The sequence below is a fragment of the Oncorhynchus gorbuscha genome, linkage group LG21 (assembly GCF_021184085.1).
Source record: "Oncorhynchus gorbuscha isolate QuinsamMale2020 ecotype Even-year linkage group LG21, OgorEven_v1.0, whole genome shotgun sequence".
Lineage (NCBI taxonomy): Eukaryota > Metazoa > Chordata > Actinopteri > Salmoniformes > Salmonidae > Oncorhynchus > Oncorhynchus gorbuscha.
Window position 1 is genome coordinate 24,605,836 of NC_060193.1, and position 16,436 is coordinate 24,622,271.

Below are 16,436 nucleotides of genomic sequence, written 5' to 3' on the forward strand. Positions count from 1 at the left end.
AAGTCAGAGGTAGCTCTAGATAAGCCATTCCCTGAGATAATGGTGTGGTAATCCAAACTAAACCAGATAGAAAGGTTTATTTACCCACAATGGTGGGTCTGACACAGGTCATCTTGACATAGAAAATTCACTGGGGAAACGTTGTAACTTTTGCATACCACAGACTTAAAGATGAAATGCCCACAAAACAATCAATGTATGTGGTGTGCTTAACCAAAAGTTAAGGACTATCTTATTGGCAGTCCATTTTCAAGATAAACCGAAAGAGCTATCCAAATTTCCTAACACTATCAATCTAGTTTTTTGCACTTTCTCTCCTCCCAACTTTAGCTTTTGGGGCCAAAAGGCAGGGTGAACTTCTTGGCCCCACAGAACAAAAGCGAGAGGTAGTAGGGCATGACTGGGATCTACGGTGTCCAGGCAGGGGGAAGTGATTGATTTTCAGGGTCAGGGAAGGTCGGGTGGAGCAGCTGGGATCAAGTCAGTCCAGGCCCAGTGTCCAGACCGCTGTTAACCCCTCTGACAGGGCACAGAGAGGTCGTAAACGAGCCCCAAAATGTAGCAGCCAAAAAGAGAGCGAGGTTTCATGGAAAGCAGTCACTTTCATCTGGACAGAGTTGCAGTGAGTCTATTTGACGGAAACCTTGACAAAAACTTTAAGAGACCCATGGGGAAGTTTAGTGGGAAACCCATAGGAATGCCTGAGAACTTTGCAATGTGTGCAATCTAATTAGCGCTCTTGTTCTGCAGTGACCAACTCTCAGACCTTGAATCATGGAGCTTGGTTCAATGCTCAAGACAGGAATATATTTCCACTCCCAATCAATCACTGTCGGGCAGAACAAAATGATGGCCATCCAAGCAGTTGAGATGTAAGGAATTGTAAGGAAGGAAAAAAGAAAGATCGCATACCATGACGGGGGCAATAACATCTCAATCAATCACTGACTTAACCAACATCACGCCTAGTCAGAGTAGAAAAATAATCCTTGAGGAACTACAAGTTTCTTTGGAAGAACTTAAAAATGAAGAAGAAAAAGCAACAGTCTACCCTACCACCCACATCAATCCACACCTACATCCTCTGTTTTAAAGTTCTAGAGGCCCACGTACAATCACTAAGCCTAATTCCTTGCATTCTTGCCTCCTATTTTTGGAAGAGGGACTGGAAGTGGCCACTAGAAGAGACACAACTGTACCAATGAGGCTTTGATACATGCTTGACGTAGCCTCTTGAAAAGACATCCCATCACGTGGTTTGTCATTAATTTAGTGCCGAACAACAACAAAAAAGGCACCCAACAACACATAGATCAAATTAGGCAAAGGCTCAACCTTTCATCAACCAAGTCACAAAAAATGCCTTTTCCATTTCTTGGGCCATTGAAATGAGGTATTAGTGTAGAGTACTAGTATAATGAACTGATGCTCTTGGCTGGTGTAGACTCCAAAACACTTCAGTCTTCTCTCCATCGGGGTAACTGCATGTGCAATATGCTGTGGTGGTTTAATGGTACACAGTGTGGTTGCATTACACAAATAGCTGTGTTGTGGCAATGACAATTATTACCAATCACACACTAGATGTGTTCAACAATCTCAGTATACGTGTCTGCTTAGCCTATATTGGGATGCCATACAATTATACACTGCATTTACCATTTTAAACTGTATTCTGGTCACTGACATTTCCATCATACAGGACTATCTGTTAGAAAGGATACTACTATTGTTAAGCAGCTGACGAGGGATAGACGTGGAGGTGATACAATAAAGCTACACATGAAATAGGGACCTCTGTATCCTTGACACAAGCAATAAATAAATGTGGAAATTGAGCAAGTAGAGACGACTAAACTGCTTGGAGTAACCCTGGATTGTAAACTGTCATGGTCAAAACATGTTGATACAACAGCAGCTAAGATGGGGAGAAGTATGTCCACAATAAAGCGCTGCTCTGCCTTAACAACACTATCAACAATAGAGGTCGACCGATTAAATCGGAATGGCCGATTAATTAGAGCCGATTTCAAGTTTTCATAACAATCGGAAATCTGTATTTTTGAACACCGATTTAGCTGTTGTAACCTCTTTTTAACTAGGTAAGTCAGTTAAAAACAAACTGTGTGAAATGAGTGAAGACTGTGCAAACTGTGTGAAGACTATTTCTTCCTAATAAAGACAGACAACTTCGCCAAACGGGGATGATTTAACAAAAGCGCATTTGCGAAAAAAGCACAATCGTTGCACGACTGTACCCAACCATAAACATCAATGCCTTTCTTAAAATCAGTACACAGAAGTATATATTTTTAAACCTGCATATTTAGCTAAAAGAAATCCAGGTTAGCAGGCAATATTAGCCAGTTGAAATTGGGTCACTTCTCTTTCGTTCATTGCATGCAGAGTCAGGGTATATGCAACAGTTTGGGCCACCTGGCTCGTTGCGAACTAATTTGCCAGAATTATACATAATTATGACAGAAATATTTAGACTTATGGATGCCACCCGTTAGATAAAAATCGCACCTTGACTATTGTTCAGTCATATCGTCAGGTGCCACAAAAAGGGACTTAGGAAAATTGCAATTGGCTCAGAACTGTGCAGCATGTCTGGCTCTTGGATGAACACAGAGTTTATATTAATCATAAGCATGTCAATGGAGGAGAGATTGTCTTCATCACTACTTGTATTTATGAGAGGTGTTGAATGCACCTAGCTGTCTTTTTGAATTATTGGTACACAGCTCGGACACCATTGCATACCCCACAAGACATGCCACAAGAGGTCTCTTCACAGTCCCCAAGTCCAGACCAGACTATGGGAGGTGCACAGTACTACATAGAGCCATGGCTACATGGAACTCTATTCCACATCAAGTAACTGATGCAAGCAGTAAAATTAGATTTACAAAAAATAAAACGTATGGAACAGCGGGGACTGTGAAGCAACACAAACATAGGCACATGTATACACCCACACGATAACATACGCACTACACACACTGATTTATTTAGTACTGTAGATATGTGGTAGTGGTGGAGTAGGGGCCTGAGGGCACACAGTGTGCTGTGAAACCTGTGAATGTATTGTAATATTTTTTAAATTGTATAAACTGCCTTAATTTTGCTGGACCCCAGGAAGAGTATCTGCTGCCTTGGCAGCAGCTAATGGGGATCCATAATAAACACAATTTAGTTAGGGCAGGGTCATTTTATTTGAGCTGTAATGTACAGTATGTGTATGTCAGTAGGTGAATTCTTCAGCAGAACTTAGTGATTAACCTAAACATTCCCAAACGAGGTTAGTGTAAAACTAACAAGATATAGCTGGCTATTAGCTAATTGAAGAATTCTGCAGTTGGGATTCTGCAGAATCTAAGTTGGTCCCACAAGACCCCTCGCTAAGCAATAGTTGTAACGTTCAAAAAACAACTACCGGCATGTTATGCCAGTTGTGTTGGCCTGAAAGTTGAATAGTAGTTGGCCTCAACAGAAAGAATAAAGTGCCGGTAATAAACAAGACACACGTTTGGCGGTTTGGTTATTTCTGTGTGCCCAAGCTGTTCCAAACAAGGGGACAGCATAATTATTATGTTGATGCGATTTATACTTACAACGTGACTGTTCTGTTGGGGAAGGAGTCCGGGGGTAACACCTGATGGAGTTCCATATTGCTGCAGACCACTTTCCTATCCGCCGTGGCCACCGACTGTGTGCTTTTCCCTGCGCTTTTTGAACGTTCATCATATGATTTACAATCAGATGATAGCGCAGATCCATCGCCACCGAGTAGCAAAACAAGTAACAATTGCAACAAATCCACCGCGTTTACCCTCATTTTAAATTATATGTAAGATAATCAGGCTACTGAAGCGTAGGTAGAGAAAAGTAGATATTAATATATCAAGTCGCGTGGAAGGCAGGGATTTGTGGTCGTACTATGAAATGGCCTGGCACAAATAGGCTACTGTTCAAATGGTAAGCCAAAACGTTCTTCAGAATATTCTGAGCTTCAATCATGTTGCAAACATCTTGTCCACCATAATGTGGATTTCCCCCTCCATTCTTTGCAACGGTTTCGATTTGTTTTCGGCGTCAATTACTCCGAGAGAGGGTCTATACATCCTTTGTTTGCCAAAATACACGATTTATAAATCAATTTATTTATCGGGTCTTTGCTGCCTTCCGTAAAAGAAAAACATTTTTTTTGTAATTGTACCAATTTTTCTAGGCTACACAATTTGACTTCAACGATTGAGAAAATGTTTTCTTTTGTCGCCAATAGCGCGGATCCAAGTGAGAATTGTGCCTACTCCACCAAGAGACAGCTGCAGTCATCCAAAGATAACACACTAACTTAATGAAATCTGATCACGCCTAAACTTTAAAAACGTTCTCCCTAAGATAACTGATCCCGAGAGACGTAGACTGCCACACATTTAAATAGCCTTACAACTAACTAAAACATCTGTAAGCAACTTTTCACTTTAGGCGTCCATCGAGTCCAGTTGTTGGAGCAAAGGGAAATCATAGCACTCCTAAAAAAACGAACGAAAGAAACATATTCCCACTCGAGTTAGTCAGTAACGTGTAGAAATTCTCCCAAGTTTAAATAGATATCCATAATTGCGGTCCTCGTCTCTCTCTTTGAAAGTACTCATTGGCTTCATTTCCGTTGAGAACTCTTTTCCCACAGTCTTGACCCGGGCTCCATGTTGCATGCGTTTACAGCCACTGACGTCACTCTACAGGCAACACAGACTGCCTCTTGTCTCCCATTCTAGCTGCTGCTCAGGTTTACATTTTACGTGCAGGTGAAGAAAAAGATGAAACACAATAAACAGAATTGTGCACCCCATCAGTTACAGAGAAAACAACCCTATTTTCTTTCATTTAATGGAAAACAGATATGCCTAGCCACTTTGACTATGAAAAATATCCAGTATTGGTCCTTGAACTTTTGAGCATTCCCAACTAACAAATATATGTTCTTGAATATTCCAAGAAAATAATGTAATGTTGTCAAGCTTTAGGCTACATCACAAAACGGGGAATGTCAGTTATTAACATGTATTGCCCCTCTCCTTGATAGACCGATAAAAAAACTATTTTTTAATACATTTTTTTATTTAACCAGGTAGGCCAGTTGAGAAAAATTCTCATTTACAACTGCGACCTGGCCAAGATAAAGCAAAGCATGTACAAGTACATGTGCAAGTAGAGATACTGGGGTGCAAAAGAGCAAGAGGGTAAGTAATACTATGGGGATGAGGTAGTCGGGTGGGCTATTTACAGATTGGCTGTGTACAGGTACAGTGATCGGTAAGCTGCTCTGACAGTTGATGCTTAAAGTTAGAGAGGGAGATATAAGACTCCAGCTTCAGAAATGTTTGCAATTCGTTCCAGTCATTGGCAGCAGAGAACTGGAAGGAAAGGCGGCCAAATGAAGTGTTGGCTTTGGGGATGACCAGTGCAATATGGAGCTGGAGTGCTTGCTACGGCTGGGTGTTGCTATGGTGACCAGTGAGCTGAGATAAGGAAGGGCTTTACCTAGCAAAGACTTATAGATGACCTGGAGCCAGTGGGTTTGGGGACGGATATGTAGCGAGGGCCAGCCAACGAGAGCATACAGGTCGCAGTGGTGGGTAGTATATGGGGCTTTGGTGACGAAACGGATGGCACTGTGATAGACTGCATCCAGTTTGCTGAGTAGAGTGTTGGGGGCTATTTTGTAAATTATATCGCCAAAGTCAAGGATCGGTAGGATAGTCAGTTTTACGAGGGTATGTTTGGCGACATGAGTGAAGAAGGCATTGTTGCGAAATAGGAAGCCGATTCTAGATTTAATTTTGGATTGGAGATGTGAGTCTCGAAGGAGAGTTTACAGTCTAGCCAGACACCTAGGTATTTGTAGTTGTCCACATATTCTAGGTCAGAACCGTCCAGAGTAGTGATGCTACGGGTGGGTGTTGATTTGGAAATGTAGCCTATTTAAATCCTTTCTCATCCTTGGGTAAAAATAATTTGGTAACACTTTACATACTCTTGGTGCTATATGCGTAGTAATACTGCAATAACTACAGTAACAACATTGTTGTTACATAGCAATTTAATTTGTGGAATCAAATGCAATTTTTAAAATGGTATGTAACAACATAACAATACTTAATTGTTGTTAATAGTGTTATAATAGCATGATTACCCGTCTAACTACACATGTCTACCATAATAACAATGCAGCCAAGACAATTAAACAATGCTTTCCTTTTCAAATGTAATAAAAGCAGGCCTTTGCGATGCACCCCCTCTCTCTTTTAGTTCATCCAGCATTGTATCTCCTCTCTTTCTGTGTTCCTTCACACAAAGCTTCTCAAACAAGTTCAGACTAGCTTTTCAATGGGCAATAGCCATGGAAAGCCAGAGTCAGTCAGAGAGGAAAACACAATATAAGAATTCACATGTGCAATACTACAATTCCCTTGTCTAACACTCATGCAGAGCCAACCTGTCTTCACTCATGTTGTCTATGATGGGGTAAATTGAGCATCTTGGTTTTAGAAGAGCGACAGACGGACAGATGGACAGACAGACAGAGAAAGAGAGAAAGAGAGACATACAGAGACAGAAAGACAGAGAGACAGAAAGACAGGCAGACAAAGTAACCCAATTATCTCAGGAAACCCCATACCCCTGGGCTACGTAGCTTTTACTTCCATTAGTCTTGTTTGTTTTCAGGCTCACATAGGACTTTGACATCCACTGAAAGAAGGCTGCCTGCAAACATACGGACGACAGCTATTGTAGTAACAAAAAAACACACAAAAAAACCAACAAAAAAAAGCTATTGTAGTAACAGATTTTCCTGGAGACAAAGCAAGGAGTGCTTCAGGATGACACAATTAAACGTATTGATGAGGTGGTGGCCTTCAATATTTACTACCAAGAGACCAAAATAAGGTAACATAAGACAATTATATGAAATAATGTAATATGAGTCATGTAAAACATCGACGGGCTGTAGTGGAACAGGTTGAGAGCCAATGAACTATCATGGTCCAAACACACCGAGACAGTCTTAAAGAGGGCACGACAAGACCTATCCCCCCCAGGAGACTGAAAAGATTTGGTATGGGTCCTCAGATTATCAAAAAGTTCTACAGCTGCACTCCCGAGAGCATCCTGACTGGTTGCATCGCCGCCTGGTATAGCAACTGCTTGGCCTCTGACCGCAAGGCACTACAGAGGGTAGTGCTTACGGCCCAGTACATGACCGGGGCCAAGCGTTCTGCCATCCAGGACCTCTGTACCAGGCGGTGTCAGAGGAAGGCCCTAAAAATTGCCAAAGACTCCAGCCACCATAGTCATAGCCTGTTCTCACTGCTACCGTACGACAATCGGTACTGAAGTGCCAAGTCTAGGTTCAAGAGGCTTCTTAACAGCTTCTACCCCCAAGCCATAAGAGTCCTGATCAGCTAACCAAGTGGCCACCAGGACTATTTGCATTGACCCCCCCCTCACTTTACCAACATTTACAGTGGGGCAAGAAAGTAGTTAGTCAGCCACCAATTGTGCAAGTTCTCCCACTTGAAAAGATGAGAGAGGCCTGTAATTCTCATCATATGTACACTTCAACTATGGCAGACAAAATTAGAAAAAAATTCCAGAAAATCACATTGTAGGATTTTTAATGAATTTATTTGCAAATTATGGTGGAAAATTATTACTGCATTGTTGGTTAAGGGCTTGTAAGGAAGCATTTCACTGTTGAATTTGGTGCATGTGACAAATACAATTTGACTTGATTTGAGTGCATTGGTAGGAGTCGTAGGAGGGGCGATTCTGGGCTAAGCCAACCCGGGAGGTAGCCTCTCATAGTGCTCTAAGGTTGAAGCTCTGGCCTGGACGATCCTGCCGGGATGCAGGGTGAAAGAGCACAGGCAATCGACTTTGGGGATAGCCCACTCTACCGTAAGGCCCTTACTGTTGAGTCTGAAGGACAGTCCCTAGCTGTACACTAACCCAGTGGTAAAGCAGAGTGGCATCTATCAGATCTGTGGGGATTAGGGGCAAGAGATAACGGAACTGCCATTGGGTACACAGGGCCTAGTTGAGTCAGTTAATCCTGCAGGGGTGGTATTTTAGCTTTGACAACAGCTATTAAACTCTGTAACTGTTTTAAAGTCACCATTGGCCTCGTGGTGAAATCCCTGAGCAGTTCCCATCTGCTCTGGCAACTGAGTTAGGAAGGACAGCCTGTATCTTTGTAGTTACTGGGTTATTGATACACCATGCAATGTGTGATTAATAACTTCACGATGCTCAAAGGGATATTCAGTGTCTGCTTTTTTTTTTACCCATCTACCAATAGGTGCCCTTCTTTGTGAGACAGTATAAAACCTCCCTGGTCTTTGTGGTTGAATCTGTGTTTGAAATTCTCTTGTCGACTGATGGACCTTACAGATACTTGTATGTGTGGTGTACAGAGATGAGGTAGTCATTCAAAAATTATGTTTAACACTATTATTGCACACAGAGTGAGTCCATGAAACTTGTTTTGTGACTTGTTAAGCACATTTTTACTCCTGAAATTATTTAGGCTTGCCATAAAGATGGGGTTGAATACTTATTGATTCAAGACATTTCAGCTTTTCATTTTTTATTCATTCGTAAAAATGTCTAATGTCCAACCCCTCTTTTACGCTGCTGCTACTTTCTGTTTATCATATATGCATAGTCACTTTAACCATATCTACATGTACATACTACCTCAATCAGCCTGACTAACCGGCACCTGTATGTAGCCTTCCTACTTTTATAGCCTCGCTACTGTATATAGCCTCGCTACTGTTATTTTTCACTGTCTTTTTACTGTTGTTTTATTTCTTTACTTACCTATTGTTCTCCTAATACCTTTTTTGCACTGTTAGTTAGAGCCTGTAAGTAAGCATTTCACGGTAAGGTCTACTACACCTGTTGTCTTCGGCGCACGTGACAAATAAACTTTGATTCGAATTCCACTTTGACACTATGGGGTATTGTGTGTAGGCCAGTGACACAAAATCTAAATTAAATTTTTAATTCAGGCTGTAACAATAAAGTGTGGAAAAAGGTCTACGGGTGTGAATACATTCTGAAGACAGATAGATCCTCATCTTCCAGCTATGTTTTTTTTACTCCAACCTTCATGTAGCCTACAAACAGAATTTGCGCAACGCGAGTTCACAACAACGCTTGCGAACAAGCCCTAGTGATGTAACGCATCAGAGTCTACGTAACTAAAAGCCAATTTATGCTTTGTTCTAAATATGGTTGGAGGCGGTATGTGGCGGATGTGAGACCAAATTGACTTCTGTACCGCACCGCCGTGCACTTCCCAAATGTTGTAATAATGCGGAGGGCTCCGTATAGCTCCGCATCGACATTGATGGTTGACAGAAGGTAATGACTGGAGATCCTATATAAACACAAACTCACTTCCTTGAAAACTTCCTTCACAATATCACTGCTCAACAGTTTAGCGCTGTTCCACGTAGCATGAATGTCACGGTAAATGCTGCACGGCCAATGCAGAGGGCAGATGGACTATGTAGCTCCTTTAACTCTAACTCGCTTGACAATACAATATTTCACAACAAAAGGGCTGTTGTCTTTTTTTATATATATATTTTTGTACATGTAGGCAAATATAACCAACAGCCCTGAATGGAATTGTATCCATACGAACGATTCTGAAACCATGTTCCCGACTAACTTTGCATGGGGCGCGGCTACTTCCGCATATCAAATCGAAGGTACGTAATAGGAATTTGTTTGGCGCCGGCAAGTGTTTTTTTTGTGTGTGCATGTTTGGATACAGTAATTTGATTAGGAAAGGTAATGCGCGGGCGACTTTAACTCAAGAGTTTCTCTCAGCCACTGTATCATGTATTGGTAGTAGCGTAATAGTTGAAACATTAATGTAGTTATGTATACATTTAACAACGACAGCATGAGCTATATACATATACAGAATGAGCAACCATAGACTTACAGTAGCCCATTGACAGTGCATTCAGAAAGTATTCAGACCCCTTCACCTTTTCCACATTTTGTTACATTACAACCTTATTCTAAAATGGATTAAATAGTTTTTTCCCCTCATCAATCTACACAGAACACCCCATAATGACAAATCAAAACTGTTTTTTAGATTTTCTTTGCAAATGTATAAAAAATACAAATTCATACTCTTTACTCAGTACTTTGTTGAAGCAACTTTGGCAGCGATTACAGCTTTGAGTCTTCTTGGGTATGCCGCTACAAGCTTGGCACACTTGTATTTAGGGAGTTTCTCCCATTCTTCTCTGCATATCCTCTCAAACTCTGTCAGATTGGATAGGGAGCGTTGCTGCACAGCTATTTTCAGGTCTCTCCAGCGTTGTTAGATCGGGTTCAAGTCCGGGCAGTGGCTGGGCCACTCAAGGACATTCATAGGTTTGTCCAGAAGCCACTCCTGCGTTGTCTTGGCTGTGTGCTTAGTGTCGTTGTCCCATCGGAACCTTCCAACAGGATAACGAGCGCAGGACAACGAGAGCAGGTTTTCATCAAGGATCTCTCTGTACTTTGCTCCGTTCATCTTTCCCTCGATCCTGACTAGTCTCCCAGTCCCTGCCGCTGAAAAAGTTCCCCACAGCATGATGCTGCCACCACTATACTGCACCGTAGGGAGGGTATTGGCCAAGTGATGAGTGGTGCCTGGTTTCCACCAGAAGTGACGCTTGGCAATCAGGCCAAAAGTTTCTAATGGTCAGAGTCCATTAGATGCCTTTTGGCAAACTCCAAGTGGGCTGTCATGTGCCTTTTACTGAGGAGTGGCATCCATCTAGCCACTCTACCATAAAGGCCTGGAGCTCTGTCAGAGTGACCATCTGGTTGTTGTTCACCTCCATGACCAAGGCCCTTCTCACTCTATTGTTCAGTTTGGCCGTGTGGCCAGCTCGTGGAAGAGTCTTGGTGGTTCCAATCTTCTTCCATTTAAGAATGATGGAGGCCACTGTGTTCTTGGGGACCTTCAATGCTGCAGAAATGTTTTGGTACCCTTCCCCAGATCTGTGCCTCGATACAATCCTGTCTTGGAGCTCTTCGGACAATTCCTTTGACCTCATGGCTTGGTTTTTGCTTTGACATGCACTGTCAACTGTGGGACCTTGTATAGTCAGGTGTGTGTCTTTCCAAATCCTGTCCAATTAATTGCATTTTCCACAGGTGGACTCCAATCAAGTTGTAGAAACATCTCAAGGATGATCAATAGGAAACAGGATGCACCTGAGCTCAATGTAGAGTCTCATAGCAAAGTCTAAATACTAATGTGAATAAGGTATTTTTTAATATATTTTTATGTACATTTACAAACATTTCTAAAAGCCTGTTTTCACTTAGTCATTATGGGATATTGTGTGTAGATTGATGAGAAAAACAATTAATACATTTTAGAATAAGGTTGTAACGTAACAAAATGTGGAAAATGTGAAGGGGCCTGAATACTTCCCGAATGCACTGTATATAGGCTACATACAGTACAATACCTATTTTTAGGAATTGTAGGCACATTTTTCTTTAGAATTGTGTTGTTGTTGATATTCAAACAGTGCGTTATGGATGATCAGTACTGCTATGAATTGAACCTTGCAGGAGGCTGGAATGTGGATGACAAGGGACCGAGCATTTGGGACACGTTCTGTCACGAGGGGGGCAGACTAGTGTTCGAGGGCCAGAGTGGAGATGTCACCTGTAACAGCTATGAGCTCTGGGAAGAGGACCTCCGGTGTATCCGTCAGCTAGGCCTGACCCACTACCGCCTGTCTCTGTCCTGGTCCCGCCTGCTACCGGAGGGCATAACACGACATGTCAATCAAAAAGGTCGCCATACTCTGAGACTGTGTAGTGGTTACTTACGATAAGATTCCTCCAGTATTTATTTGTGGTGAATGCGTATGATATGATAAAAAAGAAATATCATACATTATTGTGTTACGACCTGGCTTTTGTTTATGTAAACAATGCAGTGCCACAAACTCTGTCAAGGGGTCTTGACCCTTTTGCCACCGTTTGTCGTGTGCTACTCTTAGAAGTGCAGCGTCCCTGATTGAAGCCTAATTTAGCCTTGATACCCATGATTTACTACTAAGCTATGTGTCTCTGTCCTGCAGGTTTGCGATACTACAACAAAGTGATCAATGATTTGGTGGCTAGTGACGTGTTGCCCATGGTTACTCTGTACCACTTTGACCTGCCACAAGCTCTCCAGGACCAGGGAGGTTGGAAATCACCCGAGATTGCGGCCATATTTGACAGCTACGCCCGCTTCTGCTTTGAATCGTTCGGGGATCGCGTGAAACTGTGGATCACGTTGAACGAGCCGTACGTGTGCGCTAAACTGGGCCACGAGGATGGCATCTTTGCCCCGGGGGTAAAAGAACCAGGGATGGCTGCCTACCTGGTGGGCCACAACATGCTACGTGGCCACGCCAGGGCCTGGCACAGCTACAATGTCCTCTACCGGGCAAAACAGGGTGGCTCGGTGTCCTTAGCGATTAATAGCGACTGGGCTGAACCGTTGGACCCGGCCAGTCCCGATGACACGGCCGCCACCGAACGCTACCTGGCCTTTACACTAGGGTGGTTTTCCTGGCCCCTGTTTGTCACTGGAGACTACCCAGAAGTGATGAGGTCTAGTATTGAGGTCAGAAGCAAAGAACTGGGTTACCAAGAAGGTTCTAGACTGCCCAGGTTCTCCAAAGACGAGCCTAGTCTTCTCGGCACGGCTGACTTTTTTGCGTTGAACTACTACACGTCTCGGAGGGTGAAGCCAGGGGAATGTTGTCCAGGGGTGTTGGGGTTGAAGAGTGACCAGGATGCAGAGGGGGTGGTGGACCCATCCTGGCCGGTATGTGGGGTGTCATGGCTGGCTGTGGTTCCTGACGGCTTGAGGAAACTGCTGAAGTACATTAAGGTAAAGAGGACCAGGGTCCTGTTCCAATACTTACAAAAATAAAACAACTTTTTAAAGGTTCCACTTCCACCAATCCACGTCATGTCAGATCAGTGATTACACTAAGGAAAGTACACATTTTTTAAGTATCCGAACAGCGCCCAGGTTAACAGGGTCGGCTCCATTCGAAAGCAGTCAATTCAAAGGATGAAATCAAGTTTTAGAATACATTTTTTTCTGATGATTTTACATTTAAGGATTATTCAATTCATGAATTGAATTCCCTGCCTTGAGCCAATCAAATTGAGCCAAACCTTTAGTGAGGAGAACATTTAACATTAACATAATTAACATGCTCGCTATTGATTGTTTTTTGCACAGTAAACAGATTGAAGAGCCATTACAGTTGTCACATTGAATTGTGTCACGCTGAATTGTGTCACATTGATCGCTTCAGGTGAAAACAGTTTTTTGAGAATGAGAAATATCCTGCTGTCGTGGTTTGTCACCGGGTTAAATCGATTTGAATGCAATTTAGCCAGTATACCATTGAAATTTAATTGAAAATGTAACTTCTAATACTACAAAGATGACCGGTCCACCCACCTTTGAATGTCAACTTAATGTCTATTCTATTATCTATATTTCTCTGATTTTCCTATGGAGTATTGACAGTATAATTAAAAACAACATATTCCCATTCAAGTCAACATTCTCTGATGTGTGGACCTCCAACCATCTTTGTGGTACCATTTAAAAGTTTAAATTTGTGCAACAAAACCAACAAAAGCCAGAACACACACATACACACACACACACCACTGTACTTTAACGCCTTCCACTGTGTTGTTTGACTGTCATTATTGAACTCGTGTTTTGTTGGACAATGATAGCATCCAATTTCTTTGACAGGACACATTCAACAACCCTGCGGTCTACATCACAGAAAATGGCTTCTCCCAGGTGGGGCCAGTGGACATGGAAGATGTCCAGCGTTGTGGGTTTTACCATGACATCATCCAGGAAATAGCCAGAGGTAGAGACCAGAATGTGGCCACCATAAAGCTACCGTATATTATGGAGAATCTATCATTATTTAATGTGAATTTCTTCCAGTCGCTACTTGTACTATTTAAACCTCTGAGGGGTTGCTTCTCACATCAAATCGTAGTATTTATACATCATCCAGAAACTAAGTTACAGGGGGCTGAGTGACTTGAATCCTTCGTTGATGAACCTGTTCTTTTGAATTAGTGACAGTATTTAGCTAATTTCAGGTCAATGGAGAAGGTTAAGAGAGTGACTTATGGCAAACATAATACAATGGGATCTTGTCCTTTTGTGATGTGTGAACAAAGTATTTTCACATTACTTCTTAATGCGCTCTGTCATATGTATTTAAAACAAATACCATGTATGTTTGTCTCTTTGTTCTAGCTCTCCGAGAGGATGGTGTTGACGTGCGAGGCTATTTCGCCTGGTCTCTCCTGGATAACTTTGAATGGGCCGACGGGTTCAGCGTACGTTTTGGCCTGTTCCACGTGGACTTCTCTCGACCGGAGCGACCACGGACTGCGTACCGCTCTGGAAGGGAGTATGCCGGCATAATTTCCAAGTACAGATCTCAGACCATGGTAAATATCTAAACAGCCAATGAGCACAGTGTTAATCAGCCAATAACAGCTATTTTTTTTTGCTCAATGTTCTGTTCTAATCGACTGCAACCAAGCTTGGTCCATTGCAATGTTCCTACAGGCAATTTTGAATTGAAGCCCATCTGAAACAGATTGTAGCTCCACTTTTCTCTGTCAACCCTGAAAATGTTTTGTTAAACAGTGCTAAGCTTATTCTGCTTCCTTCGCAATAAAGTGATATTTGTCAGATTTTTTTCCCCTGACTTTGGCATATAATTGCAAGGACCCAGCCAAAGAGTGTTACATTTATTCAAGTGAATGGAAAATGTATTCTATCCTGCCCAATTCCCATTGTACAAAGGGTTTATGTTGCCAGGCCAAGCTGTTGTGGCCAATGCAGGGCTTGGTGAGGGGCACAAGTCTACAGAGCACACCTCTGTGACCTCATATCTCAACCCTCAAGGCCCCTGTATTGCTCAGATGATAAAAAATCAAATAAAAAATCCTATACAACCCTAATGTTGAAACAAAATACACAATGCAACTCACTGTGCCCCGGTGGAGAGCTTGATTTAACACTAAAAATGATGCCAGGCAGGAGCCCATGCCCAGGTAAGAAGGATAACATAGTCTTAAAACACAGGTTTGTATTTACAAACAGAGAATTGGAGATAATACACAGGGCGGAGTCACTTGTATGTCAGTACATTATGAGGGACGAGAGTTACGGACATTCAAATGTCCAAGATGAGGACAAACATGGAACAACATCTACCGGCCGAATGTTAGCAAATGTCAACATTGTTACTGGTGCTCAAGGTTTGCTGCTCATTGTGCTATTCATTGTCAGGAGAAGCCTTCAAAACAGCCAATTCGTCAGGGCATGGACTCTACACGGTGTCGAAAGCGTTCCACAGGAATGCTGGACCATGTTGCATCCAATGTATCCCAACTGTTAAGCAATGAGAAACCCAGTAGCGTTGCAGTTCTTGACACAAACTGGTGCGCCTAACACCTACCACCATATCCTGTTCAAAGGCACTTACAGTTTTTGTCTTGCCCATTCACCCTCTGAATGGCACACATAGTACCTGTGCTTCTGCACCTGCATTGCTTGCTGTTTAGGGTTTTAGGCTGGGTTCCTGTACAGCACTTTGAGATATCAGCTGATGTAAGAAGGGCTTTATAACTACATTTGATTTGACATACACAATCCATGTCTCAATTGTCTCAAGATTTAAAAAAATATTTAAAAAATCCTTATTTATTCTGTGGATTTAACAAGTGACATCAATAAGGGATCATAGCTTTCACCTGGATTCACCTTGTCAGTCCGTCATGGAAAGAGCAGATGTTCCTAATGTTTTGTATACTCAGTGAATACTGTACATACTATAAAAGGGAAACCGTCCTTTTCAGCATCAAGGGAGAAAAGGCATCCGTCAGATGTGTTTTTAGTTGAAAGGGTCAAAGGGTCCGCCCATTGGGGGCTGAGGTACAGACAACCTATTGGATCCAAACACCAGGGGGATCATGATACTTCCTGTGTATGAGACCCTAGTCGAATGGAATAGCGCTGTGGCATAAAGACTCATGGACACTGAGAGTACTGAGAACTCCAAAACAGCGAATGCATCCAACAAACTTATAGTCACAAGCTTGATGTAGTCATTGAATGCTATGAATATGGGACCAAACACTTAACTTTTTACTACTATCACCCACATATAAGTGAATATGTCCCAATACTGTTGGTCTCCTAAATTGGGGGGGGGGACTATGTACAAAAAGTGCTGTAATTTCTAAACGGTTCAACCAATATGGATGAA

At 42.3% G+C, this 16,436-nt stretch overlaps 2 protein-coding genes across 3 annotated transcripts in view; one reads left to right on the top strand and one right to left on the bottom strand.

Moving 5' to 3' along the window:
* Positions 1-4,754, bottom strand: part of LOC124007946 (adhesion G protein-coupled receptor A3-like) — a 50,111-nt gene extending 45,357 nt beyond the window's left edge. The window contains exon 1 of the mRNA XM_046318839.1: positions 3,618-4,754. Coding sequence (XP_046174795.1) covers positions 3,618-3,841 — 224 coding nt within the window. The 5' untranslated portion in view covers positions 3,842-4,754. The remainder of the gene's footprint in view (positions 1-3,617) is intronic.
* A 4,389-nt stretch (positions 4,755-9,143) lies between these two features.
* Positions 9,144-14,856, top strand: gba3 (glucosidase, beta, acid 3). Of its 2 annotated transcripts, XM_046319628.1 has the most exons (6): positions 9,144-9,441; positions 9,683-9,794; positions 11,674-11,901; positions 12,192-12,994; positions 13,886-14,009; positions 14,411-14,856. In XM_046319628.1, exons 2-6 carry the CDS (start codon positions 9,740-9,742, stop codon positions 14,617-14,619), a joined length of 1,419 nt encoding a protein of 472 aa, XP_046175584.1. In that variant the 5' UTR covers positions 9,144-9,441; positions 9,683-9,739; the 3' UTR covers positions 14,620-14,856. The 2 variants fall into 2 exon arrangements, with proteins under 2 accessions (XP_046175584.1, XP_046175585.1); XM_046319629.1 differs by lacking the exons at positions 9,144-9,441; positions 9,683-9,794 and adding an exon at positions 9,803-9,876.
* Positions 14,857-16,436: the final 1,580 nt, after the last annotated feature.

Coding starts and splice junctions, on each gene's coding strand:
- gba3 (XM_046319628.1), top strand. CDS start 9,740: ATGTTCCCGACTAACTTTGCATGGGGCGCGGCTACTTCCGCATATCAA. Junction 9,795..11,673: donor TTCCGCATATCAAATCGAAG/GTACGTAATAGG, acceptor TGAACCTTGCAG/GAGGCTGGAATGTGGATGAC. Junction 12,995..13,885: donor AACTGCTGAAGTACATTAAG/GTAAAGAGGACC, acceptor TTTCTTTGACAG/GACACATTCAACAACCCTGC.